The sequence below is a fragment of the Danio aesculapii genome, chromosome 16, assembly GCF_903798145.1.
Source record: "Danio aesculapii chromosome 16, fDanAes4.1, whole genome shotgun sequence".
NCBI classification, from domain to species: Eukaryota; Metazoa; Chordata; class Actinopteri; order Cypriniformes; family Danionidae; genus Danio; species Danio aesculapii.
This window is the reverse complement of record NC_079450.1, coordinates 49,078,701-49,094,901: the sequence shown is the minus strand read 5'-3', so window position 1 is coordinate 49,094,901 and position 16,201 is coordinate 49,078,701. Positions and strand designations below refer to the sequence as shown.

The window sequence follows — 16,201 nt, the reverse complement described above, 5'->3', positions numbered from 1 at the left end:
TCTCTTTGATGGAGAATGTCTGTGAGCTGTGGAAAAAAAATGTATCACTCACCGTAGATAATTAAACCAATTAAAAGTAATTATTATAAGTGGATCTAAATAAGAAGATTTGTCAAACCCACTGTAATTGCTTGGGCTTGGCAGAAAAGGGATTGTCACCAAGGTGAGCAGATTTTCCAAGACACCAGGCATGAGAGATCTCCAGCAAAGAAAAAATGCTCTTTGGCGCTATCTAGTGACTAATATTACTGAAATAGACAGCGATTGACCTGTCCAGTTTACCTTTACAAGCCATTCTCCAGGTGTTTGTAGACTGGCACCATTTAAGCTTCATACTGTATCTTCAAGTATTAATCTGATCTTTTGACATGCAGATGGAACAATCCTCTACGCGCGCTGGATTTCAGAAGACACTTAGCACCTACTTTGGATAATGGTCGATGCATGAAGTCATTGTTATTCTAAGATTAAGAATTACATGCGAAAGGCATGTTCCCCATCCATCTTCATAATGGGCTGAAATTCTTGTTTGGTGAGAAAGTGTGCCCGGCTGAACGCCGAGGTGATATGTGGAGGTACAGAAGATAAGGGGCGGATCTGGCTACACCTCACCAAACAGCAGAACTGCGGGATTATAAACCCCACACACGTGCGTTTAAATACAGAGGGGGCAGATATCTGTGGACTGGAGGACGGACTTCCACCGCGGGAATGTTTAACTGGAGCTCTGAAGCCGGCGTCGCATCCGAAAAGTCTGTCAGAAAATATCCGGAGCGCTTTGACCAAACCTGGAGCTCCAGTCGGATCATGGCAGTGTCATCATCCATGCGCGCGCTCGTCTCCAGAAGACCACTGGATCTTATCTCGGTTTTAAACTCTTTGTGGAGTTTGTGACCTGTTTATCTGGATCTTCAGAAGTTGTTTTTGCTGCCGAGGTCTTTGTTTGTTTGTTTGTTTGTTTGTTTGTTTGGACCGTTATTATAATGTTGAGGTGATTTTTCCGTCGCGCGAAGCTTCGCTGAAGGTTTCAGGATTATGAGTGCCTCATGACACCGATGTCTCCCTCTTTCTGGATTTTAAAGAAGACCGTTTCTGCAGGCTTGGGATACTTTTGTTATTCATTTTGTTTCTTTACCCCCCGTGCGTCTGGAGCGAATTTAGGATGCTGTGTCTGTCTCCTCCAGTAACCTACAACCTGTTATTCTGGTTTTTAATTCTCCAAACGCCACAATCAACTGCACCTTTAATCACCGGTAAGATCATCCAAACTCTGAAAGATCCTTTATAAGAACATGTAAACAAACATGTTTGTGTCATATTAGCCTATATTACAACTCGAATGAACAGCCTTGGCTTTTGGTGGTGGAGTGAATTTGACGTTTTTAGTCAGGTTTTTTAAAACCAAGTTAACAAAATCATACACTGTTTACATTATGAATTTTACTTCAAGCAAAAGTCACTTTTATTTATATGTAAAAAGGTTTATCCGTGCAGCAATGAGATATTTTACTGTTTTTCGCGATGTAGCCTACTGTAAAATAAATAAAAGTAGATTATTATATTTTAATAATAGTATGAGAATATAATATTAGAATGTTTTTAAGGAATTAAGGTTAGGTCTTTTAAATGAACGCGTTACTATTTCTATATTAAATCTACCAGCAATTTTCTTGTCTTGCTGTATTTTTTATTGTAAATAAAGATGAACGAAATATAGTTTACAATAACTGTTTATTCTTTTAGGTTAATTCAGTGTACTGTTAGCCGTTTCTTTTAGAAATGTATTAGCGATTTCTGGTTTAGTGTTACGTCAAAATGTAAAGTTGTAAATGGACATTAGAGTAGGCAATACAATTTTACTTGTCTTTTTACACTTAATATTTAATAACATATTTGCAAGCAATTTCAGAGAAAATATTTAGTTTAATATAAAAGTAAAAATATTAGAATAATAAATATAAAAGTTTGGGGTCAGTTTTTTTTTTTTTTTTTTGAAAATCATTCTGTTCATCAAGGCGGCATTTATTAAATGTAAAAAAATGTTAAATTGTTAGATATTTAATAAAATTATAAATAACTGTTTTCTTATTGTGTGTATTTTCAAATGAAACCATTCCTTCAGTCAATATTGCTTTTCTTTTACCATTAATAATAATAATAATAATTACTATTATTAGTATTATTAATATTAGAGTGATTTCTGAAGGACCATGCGACTCTGAAGACTGGAGTAATGAAGCTGAAAATTCATCATTAAATTCACTGGAATAAATGAATAAATTAAATTGTAAACTATATTTGTTTTTTATAGTGCAATAACATTTCACAATTGTACAATTTGTACTATATTATCAATGAAATATTGCAGCCTTGGTGAGCAGGAGAAGCCTATTTTAAGACGTTTAAAGTTTTTAAGCCCCAAACTTTTGACCGACAGTACACAGTTGAAGTCAGAATTATTAGCCCCCCATTGAATTATTTTTTCTTTTTTTTAATATTTCCCAAATGATGTTTAACAGAGCAAGGAAATACTCACAGTATGTCTGATAATATTTCTTCTTTTGGAGAAAGTCTTATTTGATTTATTTCGGCTAGAATAAAAGCTGTTTAAAAAATGTTAAATCCATTTAAGGTCAAAATGATTAGCCCCTTTGAGCTATATTTTTTTGATAGTCTAGAAAACAAACCATCATTATACAAGAACTTGCCTATTTACCCTAACCTGCCTAGTTAACCTAATTAACCTAGTTAAGCCTTTAAATGTCACTTTAAGCTTTAAGTGTCTTGAAAAATATCTAGTCAAATATTATTTACTGTCATCATGGCAAAGATAAAATATATCTGAAATTAGTTGAACAAATCTTCTCTCCGTTACACAGAAATTGGGGGAAAAATATACAGGGCAGCGAATAATTCAGGGGGTTTCATAATTCTGACTTCAACTGTATGTGTCTTGTTTTTTTCAGCATAGTTCACATTATGTAGCTATTAAATCATTTTAGTAACAACAGTAATTATGTAACAATGTTGTAACTATTCAGCACATTAGTATGACTACTTGGTAATCAGTTAAATACAGAGTAGCATAGGAAAATAAAGTGACCTACATTCCAATTTATTTTGTAAATGCTATTGAAACTAAACAAGAACAGTTTGGACGCTCCTTATTTGTAGTGGTTTGGTTATTTGCAGGCTTAATTACTGTTTGATGGTTTGAATGAAATGTTTCCAGGAAATAGGTCATGTAAAAGTCAGTTTGATTTTCCTTTTTTTTCCCCCTCATTCAGGTACAGAGGCTAGCTGTGAAAACGAGGGAGAAGTGTTACACATCCCCAACATCACAGACAACCCCTGCATCTCCTGCGTCTGTCTGGTGAGAAAACCAAAACCCCTCAGTGGGACTATACATGATATATGAGCAATATCACACTCGTAGCAGTGCGATATGGCTGTATATTAGCACTGGTGAGAGGCATGCGTTAGTGTCCCACCAGTGCTGATATACAGCCATATCGCACTGCTACCAATATGATATTGCGTTTATACAACAGTTCGAGGGCATAATCGTGTAAATAAAAAAGAAAATCAAACATGGAGAGTCTAAAAACCCTTTTGTATTAGGAACTACTTTCTTCCGCCATTCATTTACATCTGCAGCTGACTTCAGATCTAATTCAGGACTAATTCACAAGTGTCACTTTAGAGCTAGTATTTAATTGATTCTCTAGCATAATGTCTAGAGTGATGACAAAACAGGTGATTTTGCTTACATTTTAAGATTAGAAGGCTGAACGTGAAATGAAATGCCAAGTTTTATACAATAAGATAACGCCCTGCAATAATAAAGTCTAAAGTATTTATCTGTTGCAATCGGGATATCACATTAATTAACCCTGAAAAAAGCAGCTCAATCACTACCGTATTGCTGTTGTGTTTGCAATAAGGAAAAACGCTAAACACATGCGGGCATTTCTTCTTTCTTTCTGGCAACACAACACACATTCCTGATATGCGAGTCCCATTTCACACTCAATACACTACAATTATATGGTATAAATACAGCACTACAACATACAAAAGAGAGAGATCGACTTAGAATATCACTTACCAGTTTAATAATGATTTGATCAGCTGTAGTTAGAAATTACGCTGTTAATTCTTCCAAGGGATTATTATGCGGTCCTGTCCCCATCTTGTGGATAGATAACATCAACCGTCTTTGGCAAATGGCCGCCGACGTGCTGTCTCTCAGAAGTTTAGAAATATTCTGAAATTGGCACTATTCTTATAAAAAAAACAGCATAATTGCAGTCTAAATAACTACATTCTCGACTAAAAAAGCCTCAAAAGTACATCATGTCATCCAACAGCTGCAATATTTGTCAATCTGTAGAGTGTCTCTGCTTGTTGCTGTATGTGGGTGGAGAAATACACAAGGGTGAAGGGTGAGGAGGCTGGTCCAGTGCTGTTATTACAGAATATCACACAGCTGCCAGCCAATCAGATTCGAGAACCAGACAGAACTGTTGTATAAATTTCAATATTAAATAGGATTTATAGTGCAGTTTGCATATTACAAACAACTGATGATGAATAGTTGCTGCCTGCTCAATTAAAAAATGATTTGTTGCATTTACTACATTTTTTAAAGGTAAGTGGTTGCAAACTATGGGCTGAGTTTAAACAAACAGATTAATTCATACACTGTAAAACCCAACAGTGAACTTTATCAAATGAAATGAGTGTAGTCAACTCAAAATTGACTAAAAAGTTAATTCTACTCATATGAAAAGAGTTTTGAACTCGGTGTTGAAGGAAATGAGGTAATTAAATACCTCATTACTTCAACTTAAATGGAGTAAGTTCACAATACTCATATAGATTAGTTTTTTAACTCAAATGGTTTGTAGCAATCAGTTTCCTCCAACGGTTTGAGTTGCCTTAACTTATTAGGTCTTACAGTACTCAGTTGGTTTGAGTTCTCTTCAATGAATGGGTTTTACTGTGCTTAATTTGCTTCGTTTACTCAAATAAGTTCACAGTACTCATTAGGATTACTTTTTTAACCTAAAGGGTTTGTTGCAATCGGTTTCCCCAAATGGTTTGAGTTACCTTTACTTATTGGGTTTTACAGTGTACATTTAATTTGATTGTTAAAATTTAACCATATAAATTGTTTGCAACCACTTACCTTTAAAACATTAAGTAAATCCAATGAATGTTTTGGTATTGTGGAGAAACAAGATCTTGTTAGCTTTTAGAATTTGTTTCTGAGCAAAATGTTGACTGCCATACATTTTTTCATGATTTATAGAAGACCCCCTTTAAGTTTGATGTTTAGGACAATATTCATTTGACTACACATCAGAAGCCTCTATTTAAAGGGTTTGTTCATACAAAATTTCTCACAATTTACTCACTCTCAAGTGGTTACAAACCTTTATGAGTTTCTTTCCTCTGTTGAACACAAAGTACAATAATCTGAAGTAACCTGGAAGACTGGTAACCACTGAAATCCATAGTAGGACAAACAAATACCAAGCAAGTCAATGGTTACAGGTTTCCAACATTCTTCAAAATATCTTCTTTTATGCTCAACAGAAAAAGAAAATCAAAACAGTTTGGGGACAAGTCAGTAAATGATGACAGAATTTTCAGTTTTGGGTGAAATATCCCTTTAAGGATAACACCAAAATACTAATTAATCGTCCTTTTAAATCTTTATGTTTTGCCAATATCCTTCAAATCAACTACTGTAGGTTTTGAACTTTAGTATGATCACTTATTCACTCGTGGTATTTAATAAACACATCCGAATAGGTAGGTTGTTTCATTTTTACATAAATATGTTACACTAATATAACTGTTAGCTACTTTTTACTTGCATAAAGCAGACACCAAAACATCTCATACTGTATATAGCTCATTTTAAGGCAGCTCTATATCAACAGTGGCACAATATGGGGTCAGATATTATTCAGTATCATTCAGTGACTACTCACTAATGGCCTTGTAATTTGAATGGTTAGTTTACTCAGAAATAAAAATATGATTAATATACTCACGTGTAAAACATATGGAGTAGTTGTCAGTTCATTCCGCTGTGGCGACTCCTGATAGATCAGAGACTAAACTGAAGGAAAATTAATAAAATACTCACCCCCTGACCATTGAAGATGTAGGTGACTTTTTTTCTTCAGACGACTTTTCCTTGGTGGTTTGTATAATGCAAGTCAATGGTGACCCATATTTGAGGTTAAAAATAAACGCATAAAGACAGGTCCAAATCAATCCCTGTGGCTCCTGATGATAAACTGAGGTCAAATCAGTTAAATGAAGCAAAACAGCTGGTCTGTGCATGAAATTAATCATTGTTTTCAATATTATTAGCTTTAAAGTGTTTGCACAAGTGCCACAAGAGAGTGAAAATTCCCATTTTTGCCAAAATGGCTCTTATTGTACTTGTAAATTACATGTGCTTGCATATACGTCATTAAGCAACTGGTGCGCACGTGGAGATCCGTTTACACAGGTTTAGATTGTTGTAATGCTAATAATATTAAAAATAATGTTCAATTTCTGACACAGACCAAACATGTTTCTTAACCAGACTTTAGTATGTTCCAGAAGCCATGGCTATTGATCATTACATGAATTACCAAGGACCAGATATTTAGCTAAAATGTTCTGCAGTGGCGACGCAGTGGCGCAGTAGGTAGTGCTGTTGTCTCACAGCAAGAAGGTCACTGGTTCGAGCCTTGTGAGTGTGTGTGGATGTTTCCCAGAGATGGGTTGCAGCTGGAAGGGCATCCACTGCATTAAAAACATGTGCTGGATAAGTTGGCGGTTCATTCCGCTGTGGCAACCCCGGATTAATAAAGGGACTAAGCCAAAAAAAAAAAAAATGAATGAGTGAATGAATGAATGTTCAACGTTTGGTCAACGTTTTAGCGCAGACATTGTAGTGACATACGACTGTTTATAGACTATTTTGAGGGATGTAAACAAAAACAATGGTCCCAACTTATTTCCTGTTTTACATTTTTAATTTTTATAGCGTCTGAGAATCCAAAAAGGTCTACATATTGATAAATAATGTTATGATAGCTGTTTTAATATAAAGCTATGATTGAATTGCCTCTTCCCCACACTGGACCAGCTCTATACCCTCACCAGGGTGCTCGAGGGTTCATTGGAGTATGCCCAACCAGTCCACATGTGTTTTGTGGACTTGGAGAAGGAATTCAACCGTGTCTCTTGTGGCATTCTGTGGAGGGTGCTCTGGGAGTATGGGGTCAGAGGCGCTTTGTTAAGGGCTGTCTCGTCCCTGTATGAACAGTATAGGAGTTTGGGTCGCATTGCCGGCAATAAGTCAGACTTGTTTCCAGTGCATGTTGGACTCCGGCAAGGCTGCCCTTAGTCACCAATTCTGTTCATCATTTTTATGGACGGAATTTCAAAGTGCAGCCTTGGGCTGGAGGGAGTCTGGTTCGGGGACCACAGGATCTCATCTCTGTTATTCGCAGACAATGTTGTTCTGTTGCCTTTATCGAACATGGATCTTCAGCATGCTCTGGGGCAGTTTGCTGCCGAGTTTGACGCGGCTGGGATGAGAATCACCACCTCCTAGTCCGAGGCCATGGTGCTCCAATGGAAAAAAGTGGTTTGCCATCTCCTGGTTGGAGGAAAGTCCTTACCCCAGGTGGAGGAGTTCATGTATCTTAGGGTTATGTTCACGAGTGAAAGAAGGATGGAACGTGAGATTGACAGGCGGATTGGTGCAGCGGCAGCAGTAATGCAGTCAATGTATCGGTCTGTTGTGGTAAAGAAGCAGCTGAGCCGAAAGGCAAAGCTCTCGATTTACCTGTCAATCTATGTTCCTACATGAGCTTTGGGTCATGACCGAAAGGACAAGATCTCGGATACAAGTGGCCCTAAAGAGTTTCCTTCTCAAGTGGCAGGGCACACCCTTATAGACAGGGTGAGGAGCTCTGTCATCCGGGAGGAGAGCCGCTGCTCTTCTACATCGAGAGAAGTCAGCTGAGGTGGCTCGGGCATCTATTTTGGATGCCTCCAGGATGCCTACCTAGGGAGGTGTTCCAGGCATGTCCTACCGGGAGGAGGCCTCAGGGAAGACCCAGGACACCCTGGAGGGACTATGTCTCTCTGCCGGCCTAGGAACGCTTCGAGATCCCCCCTGGAAGACCTGAAGGAAGTGTCTAGGGAGAGGGAAGTCTGGAGTTCTCTACTGCTGCCCCCATGACCCAGCCCCGGATAAGTGGATGAAAATGACATGACATGACATGAATTGCCTCTTGTTACTGTTATGAAATAGTTTGATGACATGCAGGAAATGTTCATGGGCCAATGATGTGACCACATCGAAATGGTCGATATGACTGTAAAACATTAGTGATTGTTGACAATTTTGAGGGGAAATATGGCAATTTCATAGTTAATTAACCATTTTTTAATTCATTCAGACAATCTCCAGGTCTGGAGGGAGGACTGTTAGCTTAGCATAAATCATTGAAACGGATTAGACTGTTAGCGTCTTGCTCAAAAAGAAAAGAGTTTTGATTATTTTCATATTTAAAGCTTGACTCTTCTGTACTTACATCACATAATACGACCGACAGAAAATGAAAAGGTGCTAATTACTAGGTCAATATGGCTAGGAACTGTACTTTAATTCTACTTTAAAGAGCAGTGTTTCTCAACCATGTTCCCGGAGGACCACAAGTTCTTCACATTTTCCATGCCTCCTCAACCAAACACACCTGATTCCGTTCATCAGCTCATTAGCAGAGCCTGAAAGACCTGTAATGGGTGTGACAGACAAAGGAGACATCCAAAACATGCAGTGTTGGTGGTCCACGGGAACGTGGTTGAGAAACACAGTTTTAGAGTATATTTCCTACCCATATCAGCTTTGAAAATACCAACTTTTCATTTTATGTCAGTCTTAGTATATGATGTTACTAGAGTAGAGTCAAAGTTTAAATACAATTTTTTTGAGTGAGATGCTAATGGTCTGATTTGATTCAATGATTTATGCTAAGCTAAGCTAAAAGTGCTCCTGACAGACCCAGAGATTGACTAAATGGATTTAAAAATGGTATAAAAAAACAACTATTAATTCTAGGTGACTAATGAGGCAAAATTACAAAACAAAAAAAAAGTGGAGTGTTCATTCAAGCAGATTTACCCATCAGTATTCCTATTCCAATCACAAAATTCCACCCTAATAACAACTACATGCGTACATATTACTAATACACACACCAGTCGGGACATATAATGCTTTTCTTGTTTTGTTGGTATGTCTTTCACAAGGTTAGTGTGTGAGAGCTGATACGATGGGTTGATGAATGTCTCCTATTGATTTTTGCAGCATGCGAGTTGATGAATAGAGATCAATACAGGAAGCTTTATCTCTGAAAGATGATGCTGCTCTTTATGTTCGTACATTTGTCTGCAGTTGATGGGAATGTCATGAACCGGACATGATTGAATTAAGCTGATCAAGAGGATCGGATCCTGTCTCGTCCTAAATTTCACTGCTTATCTTTGTCACTTTGTCAACAAGTGCGATTATTACACCTACTGCTGAATGATAAGGGATCGTCCTTTAATTATTGATATTATTTGGATCAACAGAATCAGAAAGCAGAGTGTAAGCAGGAGAAGTGTGCACCGCTGGCTGAGGACTGTGCGCTGGTGGTCAAACAGACGGGAGCCTGCTGTGAAAAATGCAAAGGTCAGCTGAAATCATGTTATCTGATTATTGGTTATGATATATGTGGGCTTGCATGCTTGAGTTTGTATGTGTAGCTCACGGTTTTAGCATCACCGCCACCTTGTGGTTGAGAGTCTCCGTGAGGGCTTTTTGCTGGACATGCTGAAAAACAAATTGGTTTACTTTGAGCACCTGGCATTCTTTAAAAAATATAAAAGTCTGTGGAAAGATTAGTAAAGATTAGTCTATGTGGAAAGATTAGTAACTAAAAACCTTACTTATTGAATAGAACAATAGCCACACTGATAAAAATGTGTCATTGGATTTACTTCATTTTTTTAAGGCAAGGGGTTTCAAACAATTTAAATGGGCTGAATTCAAACAAACAAATTAATTTTACTAGTTCTCAACTTAATTTGTTTGTTTAAATACCTTAAAAAAATTGTAAATCGAAAGAATGATATTTTTTCAGTGTACTTTTTTACTTTTATTTACAGTTTACAATTCAAATCCAATTAGGACCAATTGTTTGGTAAATAAAGTAAACCTCTCATATGATGTATCTACTAAAGGAGAGAAGATATTACTTTACCAAACTGTATTGTACATAAATTATCTAAACATTTGCATATTTTTCTATAATAGAACTGAAATTAATAGAAAAGCGGGATAAATTTGTACACACATTTACATAAGTAAATACACTCACCGGCCACTTTATTAGGTACACCTTACTAGTACCGGGTTGCATGGACTTTTGCATTCAGAACTTCCTTAATCCTTCGTGACATAGATTCAACAAGGTACTGGAAATATTCCTTAGAGATTTTTTTACCATATTGATATTATACCATTAGCTGCTGCAGATTTGTCGGCTGCACATCAATGATGCGAATCTCCCGTTTCACCACATCCCAAAAGTGCTCTATTGGATTGAGATCTGGTGAGTGTGTAGGCCATTTCAATACAGTAAACTCATTGTCATGTTCAAGAAACTAGTCTGGGATGATTCCTGCTTTAGGACATGATGCGCTATCCTGCTGGAAGTAGCCATCAGAAGATGGGTACACTGTGATCATAAAGGGATTAACATGGTTAGCAACAATACTCAGGTAGGTATTGACACGATGCTCAATTGGTATAAATGGGCCTAAAATGTGCCAAGAAAATATCCCCCACACCATTCCACCACCACCAGCAGCCTGAACCTTTGATATAAGGCAGGATGGATCCATGCTTTTATGTTGTTGATGCCAAATTTGAAATCAAGACTCATCAGACCAGGCAACGTTTTTCCAATCTTCTATTGTCCAATTTTGGTGAGCCTGTGCCAATTGAGGCTCAGTTTCCTGTTCTTAGCTGACAGGATTGGCACCCGGTGTGGTCTTCTGCTGCTGTAGCCCATCCACCTCAAGGTTGGACATGTTGTGTGTTTAGAGATGCGCTTCTGCATACCTTAATTGTAACGAGTGGTTATTTAAGTTACTGTTGCCTTTCTATCCGCCGAACCAGTCTGCCACTCACTGGATATTTTCACTTTTTCAGACTATTCTCTGTAAACCCTAGAGATGGTTGTGCGTGAAAATCCCAGTAGATCAGCAGTTTCTGAAATACTCAGACCAGCCCATTCAAAGGCATTTAAATCACCTTTCTTCCTCATTCTGATGCTCGGTTTGAACTGCAGCAGATCGTCTTGACCATGTCTACATGCCTAAATGCATTGAGTTGCTGCCATGGGATTGGCTAATTAGAAATATGCGTTAACGAGCAGTTGGACAGGTGTACCTAATAAAGTGGCCGGTGAGTGTATATACTCAATAATGGGCTAAAAATCTGCAAATTTATGCATGTGTCTGCAAATAATGATCTGCCTGTATGACCAATAACCCAGCTGAAAATAGTTGCAAGCTATTTTACTGATTTACAGAGACCACACACTTAAATGTCAATCAGTGCAACAATAATTTATAAAGCAAAGTCTTCAGGGATACTTTAACCACAAATCATTTCATTACATTTAAAAAGGCTTTTTAATTAAGGATTACAATGCAGTCCCAAAATACTAATTAATTGTCAATTTCAATATTTATACGTTTCCACAAAACCACAAAGGTTTGTATTTGCACGAGGTTTGCACATATTCTGTGTAAATTTAGAATATGTATGTTGTTTTATTTGCTAATTAATAATATTGTGTTACTTTGCTAAATGTTGGTTTTGAAAGGTTTTTATAAAAGTCTGTATCGTAAAAGTTTAAGTTTAAGAGCATTTTAAACAAAATTTGCTTAGTGACCTATGTACTTTTGGGACAAATATGGTGTTTTATATGAGTATGTTAAGATATAACTGCAAAAAGTCAAGGACGTCATGAACGACAATGTTTTTAAAGATTAAGACTAAATATTACCCATACTAATATACACAAAAGTGTTACAAAAGCTATTTGAAACCAAGCATTGCATTATTTAATGTTTCTTAATAAAACCAGTTTTGTAATTCAAACTTTTCAAACCAGCAATAAAAGTTCGGTTGGTTCAACTGGATCTTCAATTCATGAGCTCACTTTAACAGCAATCAGAAAGCCGTCCAAAAACAGTTGGGCCGTCAGTTTAATAGTCTTAAGCATTCAAATAGTTGATCAACTGTAAAATGATATGAAAAGACATCTACATTAGAGTGCCATGAGCGAACCAAGCTCTGTGTGTACTTCTATAGAAACTGCTGTGTTAGTGCAATTGGATGCAGTGTTTCTTGTCTAGTGACTGTTTTTACATTTCATCTCAATAAAGCAGTGTAAATCAATGATTTTGAACATGGCAGACGTTAAAAATGTGCTTATATTTAGGATGACAGTTCACCAGGAGTGCCCGAGCTGGTTTGTCAAATAAGTTACAGTGCATAAAAGGGTCAGTTCACCCATATATGAAAAATTTCCAATGATTTACTCACCCTCAAGGCATCATAGGTGCACACGACTTTCTTCTTTCAGTCGAATCCAATCAGAGATATTAAAAAAATTTATTTTATTTTATTTTTTTATTCTAGCTCTACAATTGCAAAGGATTGGCTGATATTTATCAGAGGTCATATGAAGCGCATCCAACAATATACATATTTAAAACATTATATGTGCTCAATCCATCGTTGTCTTCTCCTTTATTTGAAGTGTATTGTTTTGGTGCATTCGTTCCAAGTGAAGAGAGACAAACAAAACACACTCCTTTCCAGCTGATGGCGCTAATGCACCAAAAAATGCTCTTCAAAAGTTGGAGAAGAAGATTGCTGAAAGTTGCACGAAATAAAGTTTTAAATATGAATATTTTTCTAACAAAGGTGCAACAATTCACTAGAGAAGACCCTCATTTAGTCCCCTGGAGCTGCGTGAGACACTTTTTAATTATGTATGGATGTATTTTATTGGAGGTCTTGTGGACTGCTGATAAAATCCAGCCAACCGTTGACATTCTCTGATTTAATTTGACTGAAAGAGGAAAGTCATGTACACTTATGCCTTGAGGGTGAGTAAATTATGGGTTAATTTTCATTTTCGACTACAATTAGACACATCTGAACCAGCTAATCAAGCTTTTACTACAAAGCTCCTGGCAGGTGTGTTGAAGCAAGTTGGAGCTAAACTCTACAGGATGTCGGCCCTTCAGGACTGAATTTGGGCACCCTTGCTATAAGGTCAATTGTTTAAACTCATGTATCTAAACAATCTACAGGCTTCCAAGTCATAAAAACGACTATAGAGGGTGTTCATTTCCATTTATTCAATTCACCTCCAAAGGAGTCTTGTATTTACAACATTACATTGCAGTTTTTGTCAGTGTACATGGCTTGAGATGTGAATCATCTGATCTGAGCGTTTGCTCTTTCTCTCTCGGCAGGTTGTCTTCTGAAAGGGACGTCCTACAACAGTTCCCATCACTGGATGAGCCCTGTGAAACCCTGTGTCACGTACAGCTGTCAGGTGCGTCAATGGCAATCGAAAGGAACAGTTCTCTCAGAATTGAAAATTTCCTCACCATTTCCTCACACTGAAGTGGTTCTAAACTTTTAGGAACAGGGTTCTAGAGTGCAACTAATTTGGTTGCATGTGCAATCTAATTTCTCAATGGTTTAATAGAGGGCTTAATAAATAAATATGCGACTGGTTCCACGGAAAAGAGCAATCAGAGATAGTGAAGAGCGTTATGTTAAATGTGATGCAGTCGAAAAGTTGGGTGCGAGTAACTTTTTGTGCTGGTAAGCATCTAAGAAAAAAGTTAGGCACACCAGAGCAACCAGTGCACAAAGTTAGTCCAGAGCCCTGATAAATGATTCTCTTTCATTGAGCACAAAACCAAATATACTGAAAAATGTTGGGAAAATGCAATCATTGGCATCCATTGTAGGAACAAAGGTTTAGAACAAGTGAAGAATGAGTAATGATGGCAGAAGTTGTATTTTTGGGTGAACAGCTGCATACTGTGGTCTAGTACTAGTATAAACACAGAGGGGCCTATCATACACCTGGCGCAATGTGGCGCGACGCAATAGTTGTTTTCTAGTTTTAGCTTGGTGCAAGAGTCATTTTGACGTTTTGCACCACGCTGTTTAAATAGCAAATGCATTTGCGCTCATATGTGTTCCCATAGGCGTTCCAGTCTAAAAAAGGAGGTGTGTTAAGGCGCATTGCTGGCGCGTTGCAATTTTGAGAAACTTTAATAGACTATTCTATAAACCAGAACAAAGCCGATCTAAAGTCCAGCGCAGAGTGCGTTAGTTATGCGCCTCGCTTACACATTGCTTAATACAAACAGGATGTACAGCAATACGCAAATATCTTTACATATGAAAAAGAATGAAAATATTAAGGATATATAGGATATAATAAGGATATATATAGGATATAAATGTAAAGGATTAAAATATTACAAAACATATTATTTTCTAGCCTACATAAATATAAAAACCATACTTTCATGCCTTCTTCATCTCAGGGGGCTTTTTCAGTTTATTCATAACAATTAGCTTTTGTATAATGTTATCATTATTAGCAGTATTATTTATTATATGCATATTTATATTTGTTTTATTAAAAACAAGCTTAGATTTGCCCACCTGTTTTAGACCATATGGGGCACAGCATGTGTATTAGGATATAACTCAGTTTTTTGAACACACTTTATTATTATTGTTGATTTATTCATTTGCTGGAAATTACAACTGAATTTAGAAATAGTTTTGAAACAAATCTTTGTGCTCAACAAACGAAATTAATTATGTATAGACTAATGAATGTCTGTGCGTACAAGAAGTTTCCCTATCCACGAGAGTGAAAGAGAAAGTAAACAATGAGGAGGCTCATCTCTCATTCTTGTGCTGTAGATGCTCTGTTTAACTGTTTTATCTCTAGTGAAGGGTTCAGTTTTTCCACTTACAAAGTCCTTCATGTAAATAGCAAATGCGCTATGGTGCGACGCAACTGACTCTTAAAGGGAATGGGAGATGAGACTCTGATTGGTTTATTGGCTTAAAACACACCTATAACTCATTAAGAGAATAAGCTCAACCCTTTTAGACCATGCGCCACGGCGCAAAGCGGATTTTTCCGTCCTTATATTAGCAAAAGTGGATTCTGACACGCCCTTAGTGCGTTTGCGCCCTGTGCTTTGCACTTTGTGCATGGATCATCAAAATAGAGCCCAATGAGTAAACAGGACAAATGAATGAGTAATGTTGTATGACCACTGCTTCATTCAGCTACTGATGTAAATAAGAATGTCTGCCAAATGAGAAAACAAATCGGTAGATGAGAAAATACGAAAAATGCGTAGACGAACCTGAAATACACTGTAAAAAATATTAAAAGTCATGAAAGCAGACGTTTCTATGTCAATCATGTTTTAAAATGTTTTGCTATTATTAGATTTAACTTCTAATTTTAAGTCAATTTACACTTTCAGAAATAAAGGTACAAAAGCTGTCACTGGGACGGTACCCTTTAAAAAGTTATGGTTTTTACTTAAAATGATAGTTCACATAAAACTGAAAATTGTCATCATTTACTCTCATTCAGTTGTCACAAACCTGTTTGACTTTGACAAACCTCTTTCTCTTGCTGAACAAAACAAAAAAAAAGCGATAACCATTGACTTCAATACAATTAATTTGTCCTACTATGGAAGTCAATGATTACCAGTTTCTAGCATTTTTCAAAATATCTTCTTTTGTTTTTCAACAGAAGAATGAAACTCATAAAAGTTTGAGACCACTGGAGGGACAATACATTTTGAGTAAATTTCCATTTTTGGGTGAACTATCCCTTTAAATTGTACAATTTAGGCAAGGCAGGTTTATTTATATAGCCCTTTCATACACAGTGGCAATTCAAAGTGCTTTACATAAACAGGAATAAAAGAAACAAGTATAAGAGAAATAAAAACTAATAATAAAAATAGTAAAAAAAGAAGCATA

The 16,201-nt window shown here is 36.8% G+C and overlaps 1 protein-coding gene across 1 annotated transcript in view; it reads left to right on the top strand.

Moving 5' to 3' along the window:
- Positions 1–333: 333 nt before the first annotated feature.
- bmper (BMP binding endothelial regulator) overlaps positions 334–16,201 on the top strand; it is a 44,345-nt gene continuing 28,477 nt past the window's right edge. The window contains exons 1-4 of the mRNA XM_056475792.1: positions 334–1,253; positions 3,288–3,373; positions 9,661–9,760; positions 13,630–13,712. Coding sequence (XP_056331767.1) covers positions 1,163–1,253; positions 3,288–3,373; positions 9,661–9,760; positions 13,630–13,712 — 360 coding nt within the window. The 5' untranslated portion in view covers positions 334–1,162. The remainder of the gene's footprint in view (positions 1,254–3,287; positions 3,374–9,660; positions 9,761–13,629; positions 13,713–16,201) is intronic.